The sequence below is a fragment of the Eschrichtius robustus genome, chromosome 15 (genome assembly GCF_028021215.1).
Source record: "Eschrichtius robustus isolate mEscRob2 chromosome 15, mEscRob2.pri, whole genome shotgun sequence".
Lineage (NCBI taxonomy): Eukaryota > Metazoa > Chordata > Mammalia > Artiodactyla > Eschrichtiidae > Eschrichtius > Eschrichtius robustus.
In genome coordinates, this window is record NC_090838.1 from 80260035 (window position 1) to 80278610 (window position 18576).

The 18576-nt window shown below is 36.0% G+C and overlaps 1 protein-coding gene across 1 annotated transcript in view; it reads left to right on the top strand.

Moving 5' to 3' along the window:
- Positions 1 to 18576, top strand: part of DNAH6 (dynein axonemal heavy chain 6) — a 297879-nt gene that overhangs the window by 57168 nt on the left and 222135 nt on the right. The window contains exons 9-12 of the mRNA XM_068564239.1: positions 1323 to 1491; positions 3566 to 3682; positions 7535 to 7735; positions 16176 to 16296. Of these exons, the coding sequence (XP_068420340.1) occupies positions 1323 to 1491; positions 3566 to 3682; positions 7535 to 7735; positions 16176 to 16296 (608 nt within the window). The remainder of the gene's footprint in view (positions 1 to 1322; positions 1492 to 3565; positions 3683 to 7534; positions 7736 to 16175; positions 16297 to 18576) is intronic.

Genomic DNA, 18576 nt, shown 5'->3' on the forward strand with positions numbered 1-18576 from the left:
TGGTTACATCTTACATAACTATAAATACAATATAAAACCCAGAAAATTGACATTGTGTAGTGTACAGTGTATCATTTTATCACATGTCTAGATTTGTGTAACTACCACCACAATCAAGGTACAAAACTATTCTCTCACTGTAAATATTTCCCTCATGCTACCCCTTTATAGTCACACCCACTCCTTCCCCCACCACCATCCCTAATCATTTTTTTAAACATCTTTATTGGAGTATAATTGCTTTATAATTGTGTGTTAGTTTCTGCTGTATCACAAAGTGAATCAGCTATACGTATACCTATATCCCCATATCCTCTCCCTCTTGCATCTCCCTCCCATCCTCCCTAACCCAGCCCTCTAGGTGGACACAAAGCACCGAGCTGATCTCCCTGTGCTATGTGGCTGCTTCCCACTTGCTATCTATTTTACATTTGGTAGTGTATATATGTCCATGCCACTCTCTCACTTTGTCACAGCTTACCCTTCCCCCTCCCCGTGTCCTCAAGTCCATTCTCTACCTCTGTGTCTTTATTCCTGTCCTGCCTCTAGGTTCTTCAGAACCTTTTTTTTTTTTTAGATTCCGTATATATGTGTTAGCATACGGTATTGGTTTTTCTCTTTCTGACTTACTTCACTCTGTATGACAGACTCGAGTTCCATCCACCTCACTACAAATAACTCAATTTCGTTTCTTTTTATGGCTGAGTAATATTCCATTGTATATATGTGCCACATCTTCTTTATCCATTCATCTGTCGATGGGCATTTAGGTTGCTTCCATGTCCTGACTATTGTAAATAGTGCTGCAATGAACATTGTGGTACATGACTCTTTTTGAATTGTGGTTTTCTCCGGGTATATGCCCAGTAGTGGGATTGCTGGGTTGTATGGTAGTTCTATTTTTAGTTTTTTAAGGAACCTCCATACTGTTCTCCATAGTGACTGTATCATTTTACATTCCCACCAACAGTGCAAGAGGGTTCCCTTTTCTCAACACCCTCTCCAGCATTTATTATTTGTAGCCTTTTTGATGATGGCCATTCTGACTGGTGTGAGGTGATACCTCATTGTAGTTTTGATTTGCATTTCTCTAATGATTAGTGATGTTGAGTAACCTTTCATGTGTTTGTTGGCAATCTGTATATTTTCTTTGGAGAAATGTCTATTTAGCTCTTCTGCTCATTTTTGGATTGGGTTGTTTGTTTCTTTGATATTGAGCTGCATGAGCTGCTTGTATATTTTGGAGATTAATCCTTTGTCAGTTGCTTCATTTGCAAATATTTTCTCCCATTCTGAGGGTAGTATTTTTTTTTCTTTTCAAGCTTTATTCGTCTAAATGACTACCTAATTGAGAACACAATGCATGTCCTAACAGTAAATTCTGCTAGCTCCCTTTTGAATTATCTCACTGACAAGTTAAAACGGACACCTTCAGCAGATGTCATTCAGAAGTGGATTACAGAAGAGAAGCCTGAAGTCACTGATAAAAAGGTATATTCAGACACAATTAAGAAAACATACATACATGAAATGACAGAATGAAAATCAGCATATCAGCAAGTATCTAATAGCAGAGAAAGCTTCCATTGTGCTGAATATTGCAGTCTTTCTCACAGGCACTTGCTAAAGGTTCCTCATGTGTTCACTCAATAAATATTCTTTAAGTATCTACTATGTACCAATCCCTATGCTGGGTATTGGGTACACAGTGGTGAAAAGCATAGACAGAATGCTTGCCCCCAAGAAGCTTATAGTTCAGGGGTCATCATGAGCATGAACTGGCAGAGAGAAGCAGGGAAGGTGGTATAAATGAAAGAGATAAACAATGGCTTAGAGGCGAGAAGGAGCAAATCATGGGAGCAAACCTTTGTGCTTTCAGTGAATAACCTCTTAGGAGGATGTTGATCTTAGAAACACAGAGTAATGTGAGACATTTGAGATTAAATAGTACAAATTTGTGCATTCTAACATAGCTTATTTGATAGCCCAATAAGCTTTTCCCCAGCTCCATCCTGGATATGGCTTCATGACAGATAACTAAAAACATAGCAAAACATGCATATCTGGTTTCATCAAGCTTCTTACCTTCATATCTCTGCATCCCCCCAGGAGACCCAATATGCAGTTTCAAGGCCTGTCGCTCTTTGCCATAGTTCTCCTTTTCTCCAAAAGTTGAATTTTAGCCGCATACTCCTTTTCATTACTTTCTCTCCTTCCCTAGTCTCAATTCCTTTTTTTCCTCAATACTATCACATTTTGAAAGTAACATTTATCTTTCTAATTATAAAAGTAATATATGCTAAGTGCAGAAAATTTGGAAAACATAGAAATATACACAGAAAAGCATCCTCTGCTATAACAAGTTAACTATTTCCAAGGGGGAAAGAAAGGAATCATACTTTACTTACTGCTTTATCACCTACTTTTTCCACTTAGCAATGTATTATGAAAAATCTCCCAAGTCAATATGTATTTTTTCCATATAACATTCTCACATAGAAATGTATTATACATCTTGTAAATAATTTTCTATTATTGATCACTTTCTCACTAGTCCAAATAATGCTGCAAAGAATATCTTTGTCTATACATTTTTCATACATCTCTGATTCTTCCCCTTAGAAGAAATTCCTAGATGTGGAATTGTTGGATCAGAAATATGCTCACTTGTTAAGGCTTTTGAAACTGATGCATAACTTTCTAGAAAGTTTTACAATCTTCCTAGCAATGTTCGAGAAGGAGCCTTTGGCCATATGCACACTAGATATTATCATTCATTTCAATCTTTGTCCATCTGACGGATGTCAAGTAATATGTCACTACTTTCAAATGTTATATTCCTTTAACTGCCACCACAGTACAGGGATAAGAGTATAGGTCTCGTGATGGGAAAGACCTGGGTGTCAGTTCTGATCTGCCACTTACAAACCAGTGTGTCCTGAATGAAATGTCTTACCTTCTCCAGATCATAGTTTTCTCGTGGGAATAAAAATGATACCTGCTACATATGATTGGTGTGGGATTTACATAAATAGTTAGCACTGCCTGGCACACAGTAAATACTCAATAAATGTTACTGAATAAACTATTAATATCTTGAGGAAGAGAAGGAGGAGGATGTTGATTGATACTTCCTTTAAAAAATGTCAGATTATGCCCTTTGCCCATTTTTCTGTTTAAATATCTTTCTATTTAATATCAATTATGATGTTATTAGTATATATTTCTATTGACTATATCAAGTATATTTCTATTTAAATATAACCAACCTTCTATCTGCATTACTATATACATTACTGATATATTTTTCCAGTTTGTTGTTTGCCTTTCCACTTTGTTGATAGTGTTTTTACAAGGAGAGAAGTTTTACACTGTCATGTAGTCTTTCCATATTTGCCTTTATTTTTTAATTTCTATGGTAGTATTCTTTGAAAGACATGCCAACATTATAACATCAGCTAATTGTGTAAGCTTAAGTTTATGTGCCTTCTGTAATACGGAGGTTTTTTAAATTTTAGACCTTGGTACTTATATCTTTATAACACTGCAGAAGTGCTCATTTCAGGGGGCCCCCGTGTTGGAGAAGCAGGAAGAAGATGAATCTCTCATTCCCATGTTTGTCACAGAACTGATTTTGACAGTCCAGTCACTGCTCTTTGAGCCTCCTTTGGAAGATTTTCTGGTATGTGTTTCCTCATATAACATCCATGCATAAATACCTTTTTGGAAAATGAAGCAACTGTTCTACTGTCAAGTGATTGGCAGGGTTGCTATTGTTCCTTCTCCAAAATGATCGTAAGGAAAAGACAAAGCATTGTTCTGCACACAGCATGGCATCTACATAAAAAGTATCTGAAAGTTTAGCACATTTTCTTTAACTTGAGACAGACTAGGGGCTTGGTAGGGTACACCACCAAGAGAACATATGCTATACAAAATGTAAAATTGACTAGAGGCATCCCTCCAAGAAATCGCTGTGTTGTAAGTACCATTTATGAAATCTTTTAAAGTATGTTGCATCTGAGTGTTGTTTTGGTATCTACTGCTGTGCAGCAAATTACCACAAATTTGGCAGCTTAAAGCAACAGCCATTTATCACTTCAGTCTCGTGGGTCAGGGATCTGGGCACTGCTTAGCTTCTTCTCCACTTCGGGGCCTCTCCATGCAGGCTGCCCTTCGGGTATTGTCTGGGCTGAGGTCTCCTTAGAGGCTTGAATGGAGAAGGATCCACTTCCAAGTTCCCTCAGGTTGTTGAAGAAATTCATCTCTAAGCAGCTATAGGATTGAAGTCCCTGGTTTCCTGAGGGAAGTCCAGTGGGCACCACCCTTAGATCCTAGGAACCACCTATAGTTCCTGTAGTTCATGTGGCCAACTCTATAAGCTGTTTACAATATGGTTGTTTGATTCTTCAAGACCAGCTGGAGAATCTCCTTTGAGAAGGGCCCAATCCCTCTTGTAAGGGCTTTCACTTGATTCAGACAGGTCTACCCTGGATAATCACCTTTTGGACTAACTCAAAGTCAACCTAATTATATCTGCAAAGTCCCTTCAGCTTTCCCTGTAGTGTAACATAATCATAGCTGTGGCATCCCATCACATTCACAGATCCCCCCCATACTCAAGAGGAGGGGATTATACAGGGCATGTAAACCAGGGAGAGGGGATCTTGGGAGCCATCTTAGAGTTCTGCCTTCCCCATTTGGGTACAGGCATAGATTAATAAACCAATCAGAGTCTATATTTTCTGCCCTTAGCTGTGTATTGTGGTACAAAAGCACTAGTAGTCAGGATCTCTAGGTTCTAGTCTTGACTCAGAATCTCTAGATTCTAGTCTTGACTTTACTCCTATGGGGAAACCACTTACCTCTCTGGGGTTCAGTTTATGCATCTGTGAATGAGGAGGCAGATGAGTTTTAAGGTTGCTTCCTCTTCCAGCAGTCTATGACTCTGTAATTTATCAGATCTTCAGGCTATTTTAGGATATTTACAAGGACAAGCAGACTGCTGAGTTCCCTGTGGTTGGACCTTCGTTCAGGAGCTCCCACTCAGAGAGGCACTGGGCTCTCATGTCCCTTCCAGGCCAGAAGGCTCTTGGCCTTCACGTGGAAGGTAGAGGTTTCTGTGCAGCAGATGATGCAAGAAAGCTCTCTCCAGCAAGCAGCTGGTTATTCTCCTAAAGCCCCAAGTGACAAGCCTTGAAAACCTTAACATTCTCCGTATTTCCTGTTGTAGGGTCCAACTCCCCACAGGGGTGTTTTTAATTCCTACCCATGAAGTCATAGGCCAAGCATGTTCATGTGTTCACACCACACATAAGATTTTGCTTCATATAACCCCAAATTAGCCAAGGGCAATATAAACTGCCATGAGTGGATCACTCATGAATTTTCTTTTTTTTCTCACTCTTATTTTGGTCATTAGTCTTAACATTTCAAACACACATACACACATACAGCTTCGTCTAAAGGAAAATTATATAACTAAATCTTGACATCTGACATTGTTCTTTCTTGGGTTAACTATGGTTTCCTAATACTTGATCCAACATACATTTTCCAGTTCTTTTCTTTCCTATTGTGTTTGACAGACCTCCCGTGGCATATGACTCCCGCATCTGGAAACAGACTCCCCCCTTGGTTTAATTTCTCATGGTTTTACTCCTGTGCCAACATTTTTTCCTTTTCAGTACTCTATTTTGGAGCCACTTTTTTTGTCTGACCTTTGACTGTCACGATCCTGAAAGGCTCCCTCCTCTTCACATTTTTTATGTTCCTCTGGGGGCTTGTGTCCGTGCCTGTTGTTCCAACTACCACTTCTAGAATGGTGACTTTAAATAAATATTTCCATCGTGTACTTTTCTTCTAGACTTCAGACTTGGAGCCATCTGGAAATCTCCACAATTAACTCCAACTCACCAAAATAAATTGAACTTATCAACTTCTTCCAAAACTTGCTCCTCCTTCCATATCTCCATTTCAATGAAAGGCAGTATCCACATGCCCAAACCAGCAATCCAGAAGTCATCCTAGATCCTCCCTTACTTCTTTGAGATCAAGGCAGCGAGTCCTGTGTGTTGACCTTAGTTGCACCTCCCCTCGATGGGAACCTCATCACCTCTTACCTGGCCTGCTGTGATAGTCTCTTCTGACCTGCCTGCCCCTCTTCCTTCTAGTCCATTTTCTACATTGCTGACTGCAAGATTATTTCATAGGCAAATCTGATCATGTCACTTAAAATTAAATTTCTTCATTGTCTATAGGATGCTCTGTGAGATGTTCATAGGCATTCTAGGAGAAAAGGGTTTGTGATATGCATTTGCATATTAACAAATATGAAAAATCCTGTTTAGTAGATCCAGAGGAAAATCCTGTTTAACCTAAGGTTTCTTCCCAAACTTATGTGACACTGGGACCCTTTTAACTCAGGGTAGTCCATGGTCACAATCTGGGGAATGCTAGACCACTGACTAACACTGGAACCCAGCATCACTCACAGGGCCTTTCAAGAAGGGGCCGACTGCATCATGACTGCATTTTTCCACACTGACACTTATGCTCCAGCACCCAGACCTGCCAGCCTCCCTTGGGCCTCTCACATACAATGACTTACAAGGACGGTACTCCCATCTTGTATACTTGACAAGCTCCTGCTCGTCTTTTAAGACTCTTCTCAAGAAGTACCTTTATATCATTTAGATATATATTATTATAAATTATAAATTAATTCATGCTCATCAAACTTGAAAAACACAGAAAAAGATTATTAAAATCATCTGTAATACCATGTGTCAGAAATAGAAACAATTTAACATTTTTATACTTTTTTTCCAATCTTGTTTTAGTACATACTGATATACCAACACACCTAACTTACCATGAGATTTTACACATACATTTTTAAAATGGGATGTTATACACCAGTTTCACCCTGCTCTTTTTTTTAACTTAAGATTATAAGCTTTTTCCCATGTCATTAATCAATCTTTGAAGAGATGCCTAATTTCCATTCATATAAATATACCATAACTTAACCATTCTTCTATTTTTGAACACTAAGATATTTTTCTAATTAATTTTTATTATAATTAATGCTTCAGTGAGTGCCCTTCCACATGAATCATTGTTTACATATCTGATTTTTCTCTTAGGATTGATATCTAGGATGGGAATTACTGCTCAAAGAATATGAACTTTTAACCCACCTTTTGAACTTTCCCTGATTCTCTTAGGCATACTTTGGCCTTCCTTCCCTTATGACCTTTCTGTGTTTTGTTCATGTTTCAAATGAATGTAATATATTCATCTTAATGTGTTGCAACTTTTTGCTTATCTACGTCTCTTTCAATTAGAAAACATATTTCCTGAAGACAGGGGCTGTGTCTTCTGATTTGTCATATATTCAGAGTCAACACAGTACCTGGCATTGTTGAATGAGTTATTCTTATTTATTTTAGCAGTTTAGAAAATTCAAAACTTTTTATAAATATAACCATGTGTGTGCTTACATTTATGTTTGTGCTTTTCTCTCCAACAGGATGGTATCTCAGGTGCAATTAATCATTTCCGAAACACTGTGTTATCAGTTCCTAATCTTGTGCCTGATTCATATTTTGATGCTTTTACCAGCCCTTACATTAACAACAAATTGGAAGAAAAAACTTGTGGATTTGGTCCAAGCTTATCAGCAGTATTTGATGATGATAAGAATTTTCACACAATTATCTTTCAAATAAAGGTATACTTTCTTTTACTAAAACTATTTTTATAATATTTTTGATTTTTAAGAAACTGGGTAACGTATTTTCTTCCTGTCTTATCTTTAGATTAAATGCTACTTAATCTCTAAATGCTAAAGTGATTTTTTTTAAAGTCCTGGTAGATTAGAACACTGATTATAAGAAAGAGACTTAAAAGTACAAGCTGTTCAAGTTGGTATCACTTTTTTTGGGGGGGGGGGGAAATAAGGTTAAAAAGGAGGAAGAGACATTATCTGAACATTGGGTGGTACAGGGAAAATAGAGCGACTGGTGAAAATTTAAGGCCCTGCAGGACAAAAAGAACCAGAAAACAAAAATACACCCAACTCTTTCCCCACAACCAAAAAATAAAATAATCTGCACATTGCTCTGCTGACAAAACAGAATGCCCTTGAATTATAAATCTTGTAAATCACTCAAATCCATGAGCTGAAGAAATTAAAGTATATTAAATACCTGAGAAGGTACTATAAGGAGAAAATAGAAAGTGAAGATTAAAATGTTCCTTCTCTTCCCTCCCAAAAAACATGAAACAAAAGCTGCACTATAAACTAAAGTAAATAGCCTCAACATTAGATTTAAAAAATTCAAAATTTAAAATAAAAATGGAATTTTTTTTAAAAAAAGACAAAATTATCTCAGAAATCAAGACTAAATTGCATCATGCCAGAGAGAATCACCTGAAATGAAAATGTAATAATGAGTATAAAGACAGGAAAACAATCAGGAGAATGAAAATAAGCTAGAGGTAGAAGTAAAAATAGTCAGAGAGAAAATAATTGAAATAGAAAACAGGCAAAGAAGAAATAACATACGTATAATTGGAGTGTCTGAAGGAGAAAAACAAAACAAAGGGTAGAACAGACACATAACTATAGTCCAAGAAAAGAAAATGTGAATCTATATATTGAAAGGGCCCACAGAGTGCCTTGGAAAATTGACCTAGAACAATCAACTCTGAGATACATCCTTTTAAAACTATTAGCTTTTAAAGCTAAAGAAAAATTCCTCCAGGTCTCACAGTACAATGAAAATAACTTACAAAAGTAAGAGAATTAGACTAGCATCAGGCTTCTCAAAAACAACATATAAAGAAAGGCAATGATGGAATGGCATTTTTTAATGAAACTCAAGAGCAGATAATGCGAATCAATAATTTTTATCTAACCAAGCTAGTCCTTCAAATATCAAGGCTATAGAAAAATAGTTTTAAAAAGGCAAGGGCCTAGGGTTTTTGGTGCTGATCAGGATTTTTTATGAAATTAGGATGAGTTTCATCCAACCAGGAGATAACTTGGCAAAAGGACTGATCTTCCTATTTCTGGATCCACATGTAAGGAGCTTGGAAGTTGCCACTCTATCCTAACAAGTAAAAAGCCGAATACACTGACTGAACAGACTGCTATAGGATCTGTAATAGAGGGGAGAACACAGGGGAAACCATAGCCCTCAATATTGGAGAGACAGAGAGATGAAAACAGGGAGTCATGGCTTCTGAGAGCAGAGACTATGAGCAGAAACCTCAGTGAGAACCAGTGCCAGACAGGAAAACCTGAACTGTAATTGATGAACTGATGGAGGCTCAGTGTGAACAACTCTGAGAGTTAAAAACTCCAGGGACCAAGTTATAGGGGACCCCCACATTATTATGATATTTACCTGCAAGAACTCAACCAGATTCTCACAGTAAATATTAGAGAAAAATTCTCTCATGCTTCCAGCAGGGAGAGGGGAAAGGAATAATTTGAAATATGTCAGAGCACCCTCTTCTCAACAAGGCCTACCCTCAGAGGAAACTAGTTAACCAGAGCCTAATTTGCTAGTGTATTATCTGATCCTAACTTACCTGGGGGAGGGGAAATACACAACTCCAGCCCACTCTACCCATCTGTCCCACCTAAGGAGAGAGAAAAAAAAGTGAGAAATATTTATGAAGTTCACAGTTCAGAGGCATTGGCTCACTAAAAGACTAAGACCTAATCAAAGGACTATAGAATATATCCCCTCCCCTGACACATACCATCCCCTTACTAAGGACCTGTTAACAGCAGTTCCTTTTACCAAATACATCATGTCCAATTATCAAAAAAAAAAAAAATTACAAGGCACATTAATAAGGGGAAAAAATTAGAAGACAGAGCAAGTATCAGACCCAGACATGGCAGGGATATTGGAAATATCAGACCCAGAATTTAAAACAACTATGATTAATATGCTAAGGGCTCCAATGGATAAAATAAACAGCATGCAAGAACAGATGGGCGATGTAAGCAGAGAGATGGAAATCCTAAGAAAGAACCAAAAAGAAGTGCTAGAGGTAAAAAACAAAACAAAACAAAACATAACAGAAATAAATAATGCCTTTGATGAGCTTATTAGTAGACTAGACACAGCTGAGGAAAGAATCTCTGAGCCATAGAATATATCAATAGAGTCCTGAAAACCAAACAGCAAAGAGAACAAAGACTGAAAAAAGCAGAACAGACTATCCAAGAACTGTAGGACAACTTCAAAAGGCGTAACATATGTGTAATGGGAATACTGTATGATTCCAGCTATTTGACATTCTGAAAAAGGCAAAAACATGGAGACAGTAAAAAGATCAGTGGTTACCAGGGGGTTGAGGGTCGGGGAGTGAAGAGGCAAAACACTGATTTTTAGGACAGTGAAAACACTCTGTATAATTCCATAATGATGGATAAATGTCATTATATATTTGTCCAAACCCATAGAATGTTCCATACCAAGAGTGAACCATAATGTAAACAATGGATTTTGGGTGATTATGATGTGTCAATGTAGGCTCATCAATTGTAACAAATATACCACCCTGGTAGGGAACGTTTAGTCTTTCTTTAGAAAGACTGAAAATGAAGTGGTGCTCAGTGGTGTAGAGACAAATGTAAACAATAAGAAAGCAAGATTTGTGATCCTATGAGTCAGGGCTATAAATTTCTATGCACCAAATATATATACAGGAAACACTTGCAAAAGGCAAAGAGATGCAATGAGACACAAATGGAACATAAGTAGAAACACTGTGAATAGAAGACTTTAACATGCAACTCTCATCATAAGGTAGGTCAAGTAGGAAAAAAATAAATAAGGATATAGAAGTCCTAACTAACATAATCAATGACAAATAACAAGGAAATAACCGTTTAAACAGAAAAAAAAAAAATGATGGATTACCTTGCAGACATTTATCCAAATAAATTTGAAAACCTAGATTAAATAGTATTTTTAGGGAAACATGGTAATCTAAATCAACCACATTAAAAATAGAAAGCTTACCAATCTCCACAGAAGAAATAGAGGAAGTTATCAAAGAAATACCTTGTAAAAAGCACCAGGCCCAGATGGATTCACAGGGGAATTTTATCAACTCTCCAAAGACCAGATATTCACAATAGCACATAAATTGTTCTAGAATACTGAAAATGGCTGGTGGAAAAAACTTCATTGTAATAACAACAAAGCAGGTAATATATAATATTTAGGAATAAACCTAATAAGAAATGTTAAAAAAAAACCTATATAAGGATATCTTTTTAAGTTTTCTTAAAGGCTTCTGGAAGACACAAAAATAGACTTAAAGAAATATTCTTAGATGGAATGACTCAACATAATAGATATCTGTTCTCCCTAGGTTAATCTATAAATTTAACACAATGCCAATAAAAATACTAATAAGCTTTATCATAGAGCATAAGTTTATAGTAAAGCCTATATGTAATAATAGACATGCATAGAAGCTAGGAAAACCCTGAAAAAGAAAAGCTATTTGGAGTATTATTCTTACCAAGTATTAAATATAAACTCTATAATTAAAAGATTGTGGTATTGGCTATCAGACCAGTGGAACAGAATAGAAAATCCAGAAATACACCTAAGTACATATGAAAATTTATTAAATAAAAAACATGGTATTTCTAATCACTGAGATATATTTGGACTTTTTCATAAATAGTGTTAGGATAACTGATTAGCCTTTGGGACAAAGTTAAAGTTAGATACATATCTCACATTGTATATAAAAATAACTGGATCAGGGATCTAAAAATTTATTTAAATCATACAAGTTCTAGAAGAAAACATGGGTGAATTCTTCTATAATCTTGTTCATAAAGAAAGGTTATCTAGCTATGACTCAAAATCCAGATGCAATAATAGCACAAATTGATAAATTTGATGGTATAACGTTTTTAAAACTTGGCAAGGCAAAAAAATATATAAACAAAGTAAAAATACAATTACAAACTGGAAGAATCTATTTGCAGCATATAAATCACAGCTAAGGGCTAATATTTTTATACATGAAGAACTCTTGCCAATGGGAAACAGGGAGGAGACCAAAACTAAGTAGAAAAATGGTCAAAACATATGATAGAAAACTCACCAAAAACAAGAAACTAGGCACATGAAAACATATTCTACCTCACTTATAAGAGAAATGCAAATGGAAACAAAATTGAGGTAGCATTTCTCAACTATCAGATTAGCAAAATTCAAAAGTATGACAACACATTCCGTTGGCCAGCCTATGGATAAACAAATGCTCTTCACACTTTGCATTTGAGAATGCAAATGATGGAGAATTTTACAGTATATAACAAAACTATATGTTATGTATTTACCATTTGATCCAGCAATTCCACCTTTCAGTATGTACCCAGAAGATGCATGCCCAACAATACAAAAGTACATATGCACTAGATTTTGTTAACATCATTATTTTTATAAAATATCAGAAACTCCCAAAATACATAGGATGAACTATGGTACATTTACACAGAGGAGGACTATACAGCTGAACAAAATAATACGGAAAATATCTACCAACTAATATGGAGTGATTTCCAGGATATATTGTTAGGTGAAAAAAGCAAAGTAGAAAAGAATATCTATAGTGTGCTACTTTTTATGTCAGAAAATAGGGAGGGAGAAGAGATAAACCAGAAACTAAGGAAATTTGTTACCTAGAGGAGACAGTGGGAATGGTGTAGACAGGATGGTGGGCATGGAGTAGAAAAGATGAGAAGAGTCACACTTAGTTCTGAGTATACTTTTTAATATAGCACTTAAAAATCAATAAGAATGGGGAAACAAAACCCTAAAATAGAATACAATGAAAACAGAAGAACTAGACTATATTTCAAATGAATAACATAACCACACTGCAAGGAAGGGGAAAAAAACTAAACCAAGTAACTTTTAAACACACTATTTTGCCCATATACCCTTAAGCTAAAGACCACTATAACTATAATAAATATTGAATTCCACTTAGTCTGTTTTTCATAGTGGTATTGGTGTGTTAGCAATTCTGAAATGACTTTCTGTGTATTCTGGAGTTGAGCAAATAACTAAATATTGTGGATAATGGAATGAGGTTACTCATCCTCATCCAAATATGGAAGAGGAAAAACCAGAATGGTGTTATATTGGAACTGGAGTTATGAACTCATGATCTTTAATTGATCGATAGAAAGAGCACTATGTATAGGGTTTTGTGTATATATATATTTATGTGGGGTGTTTGTGTGTATCCTAGATCTGCTTGCTGAGATGGCCTAGAAGCAATGACATCCTAATAACAATGAGCATATTTGGTGTCCACACATTGTTTTCTATATATCATTCCAAATCAAAAGGAACCAAATCTCTTTGGAGAAATGGCTTATTCAAAATCTGGGGCAGGGAAAGTACAAGAGCAGCCCAGAGCATATTGTTGAACCAAAAAATAAGAAGGTGTCTAAGGAGTAATGGCGACATGCAGAAAAAATTAAAAAGCCAACTTGAAGGGTCTCCCTGGTACAATTTGACCATTAAAATAAGTAATGATTATAACAGTCTTTGAATAAAATGAGAATACATGAGTCCATTTTGAGAATGAATGAATGGAAAGCTCTTCCTTACAGTAAAATGCCAACTAGTAAACGTAGAAGGAAAACATAAAGAAAAATCACCGCTATAGAAATAGGCAAGAATCTCTAATTCATACTAAAACGAGTATGCAAAGATATGATGAGGAAAAGGATATTGTCTCAAAGCGTTTCTGCATAGTATATTTATTGATTTAAGGAGAGAAAATAGTAAGTTTGCAGTAACGAAACCTCACAGACACAACCTTAACTAACATGTTAACATCACCAGTAATGGGACAAATCAACATTCTGTGCCTTTTGACACTATTCACAGAGAACATATATCACTTATGTAGTATTATTGCCAAAAATATATAACTGAATGTAAGCATTAGGAAGTATAACATACACACACAGGAGATACTTTTCAAAAATGTTAAAGGTCACAAAAGACAAAGATTGAGAAATTGTTCAGATTAAAGGACACTGCAGAGATGTGACAAGATACAATACAAGAAATACAATATGATACAAGATACAAGATACAATACATGACCCTGGATAGGATAGTGGACCAGGAAAAAATGGTTTTTTATTTTGTTATGAAAGACATTATTGGGACAAATGGCCAAATTTGTATAAGATCTGTAATTGATAATAGTATTAATATCAATGCTAATTTCCTGATTTAGGTCATTATACTATGGTTCTATAAGAAAATATCCTTGTGTTTATTAAATAAACCCTGAAATATTTAGGGGTAAAAATGTCTGTGTCTGCAACTTTCTTCCAAATGACTCAGGGTAAAATAATATAGAGAGAGAAAGAGAATGATAAAACAAATGTGATATATTGTTAAAATTTAAGGAATTTCAGTGGTGATATATGGAATTCTTTGTACTATTCCAGCAAACTTCCTGTGAGGTTTAAAATCATATTTTGAACATGTTGGTGGAGCTTTCCATTTACAGGCCTCCCGTTGTGTTTCTAATGCCTTCATGATCATGTATCAGAGACTATTAAATCTGCTCAAAGGAGATATACACTTTTTTTTTGCTGTGGGGAAAAGGATGTTCTTTTTTATTATGAATTTTTATTGGAGTATAGTTGCTTTACAACATTGTGTTAGTTTCTGCTATACAGCAAAGTGAATCAGTTATGTGTATACATATATCCATGCTTTTTTAGATTTCCTTCCCATTTAGGTCACCCCAGAGCATTGAGTAGAGTTCCCTGTGCTATGCAGTAGGTTCTCATTAGTTATCTATTTTATACATAGTACTGTACATATGTCAGTCCCAATCTTCCAATTCATCCCACTGCCCCTTCCCCCCTTGGTAACCATAAGTTTGTTCTCTACATCTGTGACTCTATGTCTGCTTTGCACATAAGTTCATCTCTACCATTTTTCTAGATTCCACATATAAGCAATAGTATATGATATTTGTTTTTCTTTTTCTGATTTACTTCACTCTGTATGACAGTCTCTAGGTCCATCCATGTCTCTGCAAATGGCACTATTTCATTCCTTTTTATGGCTCAGTAATATTCCATTGTATATATGTAGCACATCTTCTCAAAGGAGATATACTTTGACATAGTTTCTTCCCCTCAATTTTTAATGTAAAGAAATAAACAGCAGAAACATTCTGGAAGATTACATAAGAACCTATTAAAAGGAAATAAATGAACAAATAACTAAGCCATCCAGGGTGTGTGCTATTGTTTGTAATGAAACTTTCTACTGCTACCCACTATCCCTAAAGCAAGAGTCTGAATCCATAAAGCAATACCCTAGCACTGATGTGTTGGGAATGAGCAATCCCATTGATCATCTCTAGTTTTCCTTGGGACAAATTGCAGTCATTTGCAAAAGTTTCGGTAGGAAATGTAAGGGAAAGCAATTGAGTGCAGCCAGGGAATAATGGACCAGGACCAACAACAAACTGATCCTAACTGCTGTTCATAGGCATTGAACTATGATAACATGTATTGACATGGGTATTGTAGGAAAAACTTTGTGGGGAAGTGGAGGTTGGAGCCAAGGTTAAGTGAGGGGAGGGAAAGGATCTTATTAGGGCAAATTATGAAGACATTTTGGAATAGGAGACTTGCCAGCACAGAGAACTTAATAATGAGATTAGGCAAGTAATTTTGCAAATATGCTAAATGGTTTTGCCTTTGCTCAAAAACACTAACCAAGATATAAAATTTGCAGTTTGGAAAATAAATAGACATTGTCTCTTGCCATATATTTACTAGTGATGTATAAGTTCACCATGAAGCTAAAAAAATTTCAGGTGTACTTCCTTTCAATCATAAGGAACAATTCTTTGAAAGCCAGACTTGAGGGTGTATTTTGTTTTTCAGTTTTATAAGAGAATCCATTAATTGCTTCTTGTCATCCAGGATGGTATCTTTCCTCACTTAGGTATCCTCAGGTCAAAGCATAGTGTTGGGCACAGAGAAGGCATCTGTGTTTGTTCAGTTTTATTGAATTGAATTCTGCTCAGGAAAAATACAGTTTTGTCTGTTTTTTTATAACATTTAGGAAACCATACAGGCAGCATTTGAATCTGCTCAATTATATGCAGCTACGTTTGAAAAGTTTCAGATATTCTTCAAGGAAAATGAAAGTCTTGATTTACAAGCTCTTAAACTTCAAGAACCTGGTAAGTTTTCCATTTGTCCTTACTAATTATGTTTGACAGGTATATCAAGATTTATCGTTGTCTACATTTCTGTTTGGTGGTGTATGGTGACAGAAATGGTAGCTCCAAAGAGTTGGCCTGACAAAATGCAACAGTTTATTCATTTCTAGATTATTTGCTGTAGAACCACTTTTTTTTCTTTAGTTTTACTGTTACTGTTTTATTTCAGAATATTATGAGAAGGAATTCCTCCACAAAAGCTTATCTTTTAGTATCAAGTTGTACCAGTGCTAAGGTTATAGAGCCTTTACATGGGAAGGAGTCAAAAGGAATGTTTACCTCTCAGATTCCTTTAAAAAAATGTTTACATAGTGTAACATGTGTCTCAGGAATTCAAGTTACTCTATTTCTGTGGCCATATTGCAACCTGGTGGGTATGAATCCACAACTCTTAGTCATGAAATCAGATCCGAAGGGAAATTATTTTATTAAACTCGTTATCTTCAACAAAAGGAAATAAAATACAATACCCAAGTGAAATTTCAGGCAAGAAAGTTCCCAAATGTTTACAAAAATTAAGTATATATTATTCATTATTACCATTTAAAAATGTGAAGCATATCATTCATATTCTTTTTTTATTTCATGAACTGGCTTTATTCCTTTATTTTCTTATGCACAAAAATGATTACTCTGATACTTTGCCTCACAAAGCAACACTAATTTTTTCTGTAAATTTTTATGTTTTTGTTTCAACCCATTCTTTTTATTATGCTGAAGTATTTTAAAGTAAATTAGACATGCCATCCCTAAATGAAATATTTCAATATTCATCTTTAAAAAACATGTTCCTACAGAACCAAATTAATATTATCACACCTAATAAAAAAACCAACAATTCCTTAATATCAACATTTAGTCCCTATTCAGAATCCCCCAAATAAAGCAGTTTGCAGCTAGTTTGACCCATAATCTAGTCCAAGAGCAGACACTATATTCACTTGTTATGTCCCTTAAGTTTTTAAAATCTGAAACAGACCCTTTTTTTCAAGACACTGACTTGCTCAAGAAACCGAAGTGGGGTCTTAACTTTAGAAAACAAAACTAGACAAGTCCATTTCTACTGTTCTTCACCAACACCATCACACTGAGACTTAGTCTGTGTTGAACTGAAGGGAACTGACAGGGATACAATGGCACCAGGGTGGCAGTAAGGTGTGGAACCTGGCATTTCAGCACATGGAGTAGGGCTAATCCAAATAACCAGTTCTAATCCCCTAGATCTTCTACTCATAATCTTGAGCCAAGGCCTCCTAGTATCCTGTTACCATGTTCTTCACATTGGATAACTTTACTCCCTCACCAACCACCCATCTGGATGAGGCCACCAAGCTCCCAGGTTGCCCTTCTTCTAGTCCTGCCTTGGCTTGTCAATTCTATCCCAATACTGGAACCAGGGTCTCATAGGTATTAGCTGTTTGTTTTCTGGGACTCTGGAGTACATTGGTCTGGACTCCTAAACGTTGTGTTCCTCCTCTTTTAGGAACTCCCTGGTACTTCCTAAACCTCGAACCCAACTGTTAGCCAGAGGTTAATACAGTGTAGCTTTGACCGTTGGATACCATGCCTTGCCTGTTATCGTATTCCCTCAAACTATTCTAACACTGCCTAGCACATATTATAGACACTTACACTTAACAAATGTCTGTTTAACCAATCCTTTAGCCACACTGACCTCTGTCTGGCCCCAGAAGACGATCAGGGGACAAACTCTGGCTTCCTGAACTAATCAGCCATATCTCACCCCTGAATTTCTATAAATGTCAGTGTTTACTAATAATTTCTGTACTTCCTGAGCACTTATGATAGATACTGTGCTAAGTGATTTTCAGGCATCTCATCTAATCCTCATAATTCTATGAGGCGAGTATTCTCATTTTACAAATAAGGAAATGAAAATATATAGAGATAAGGTAACTTCAAGTTTACACAGCTTGTTAGTGGTTTAGAAATCGTTTTCTCTGACTTGAAAGTTTGTGTGCTTAACTGTTGTACAAACCGCCTCTCCTCTAGCTCATAAAGAGAGAACTCTTCTATCAGCTTTACTCTTTTGTTTCCCTTTGAACACGGCTATATATAACCATGGCCAAGTCATTTAACCTCGAATGATCTAAACTTCTTCATGTATAAAACAAAAGTATTGGACCAAATTGGTGTTTCCCAAGCTAGTATTCCTTGAACCACTGTTCTGAAGGATATTACATGATACCATGAAAAATGAAAAAGACTCTGTGTTCAAAT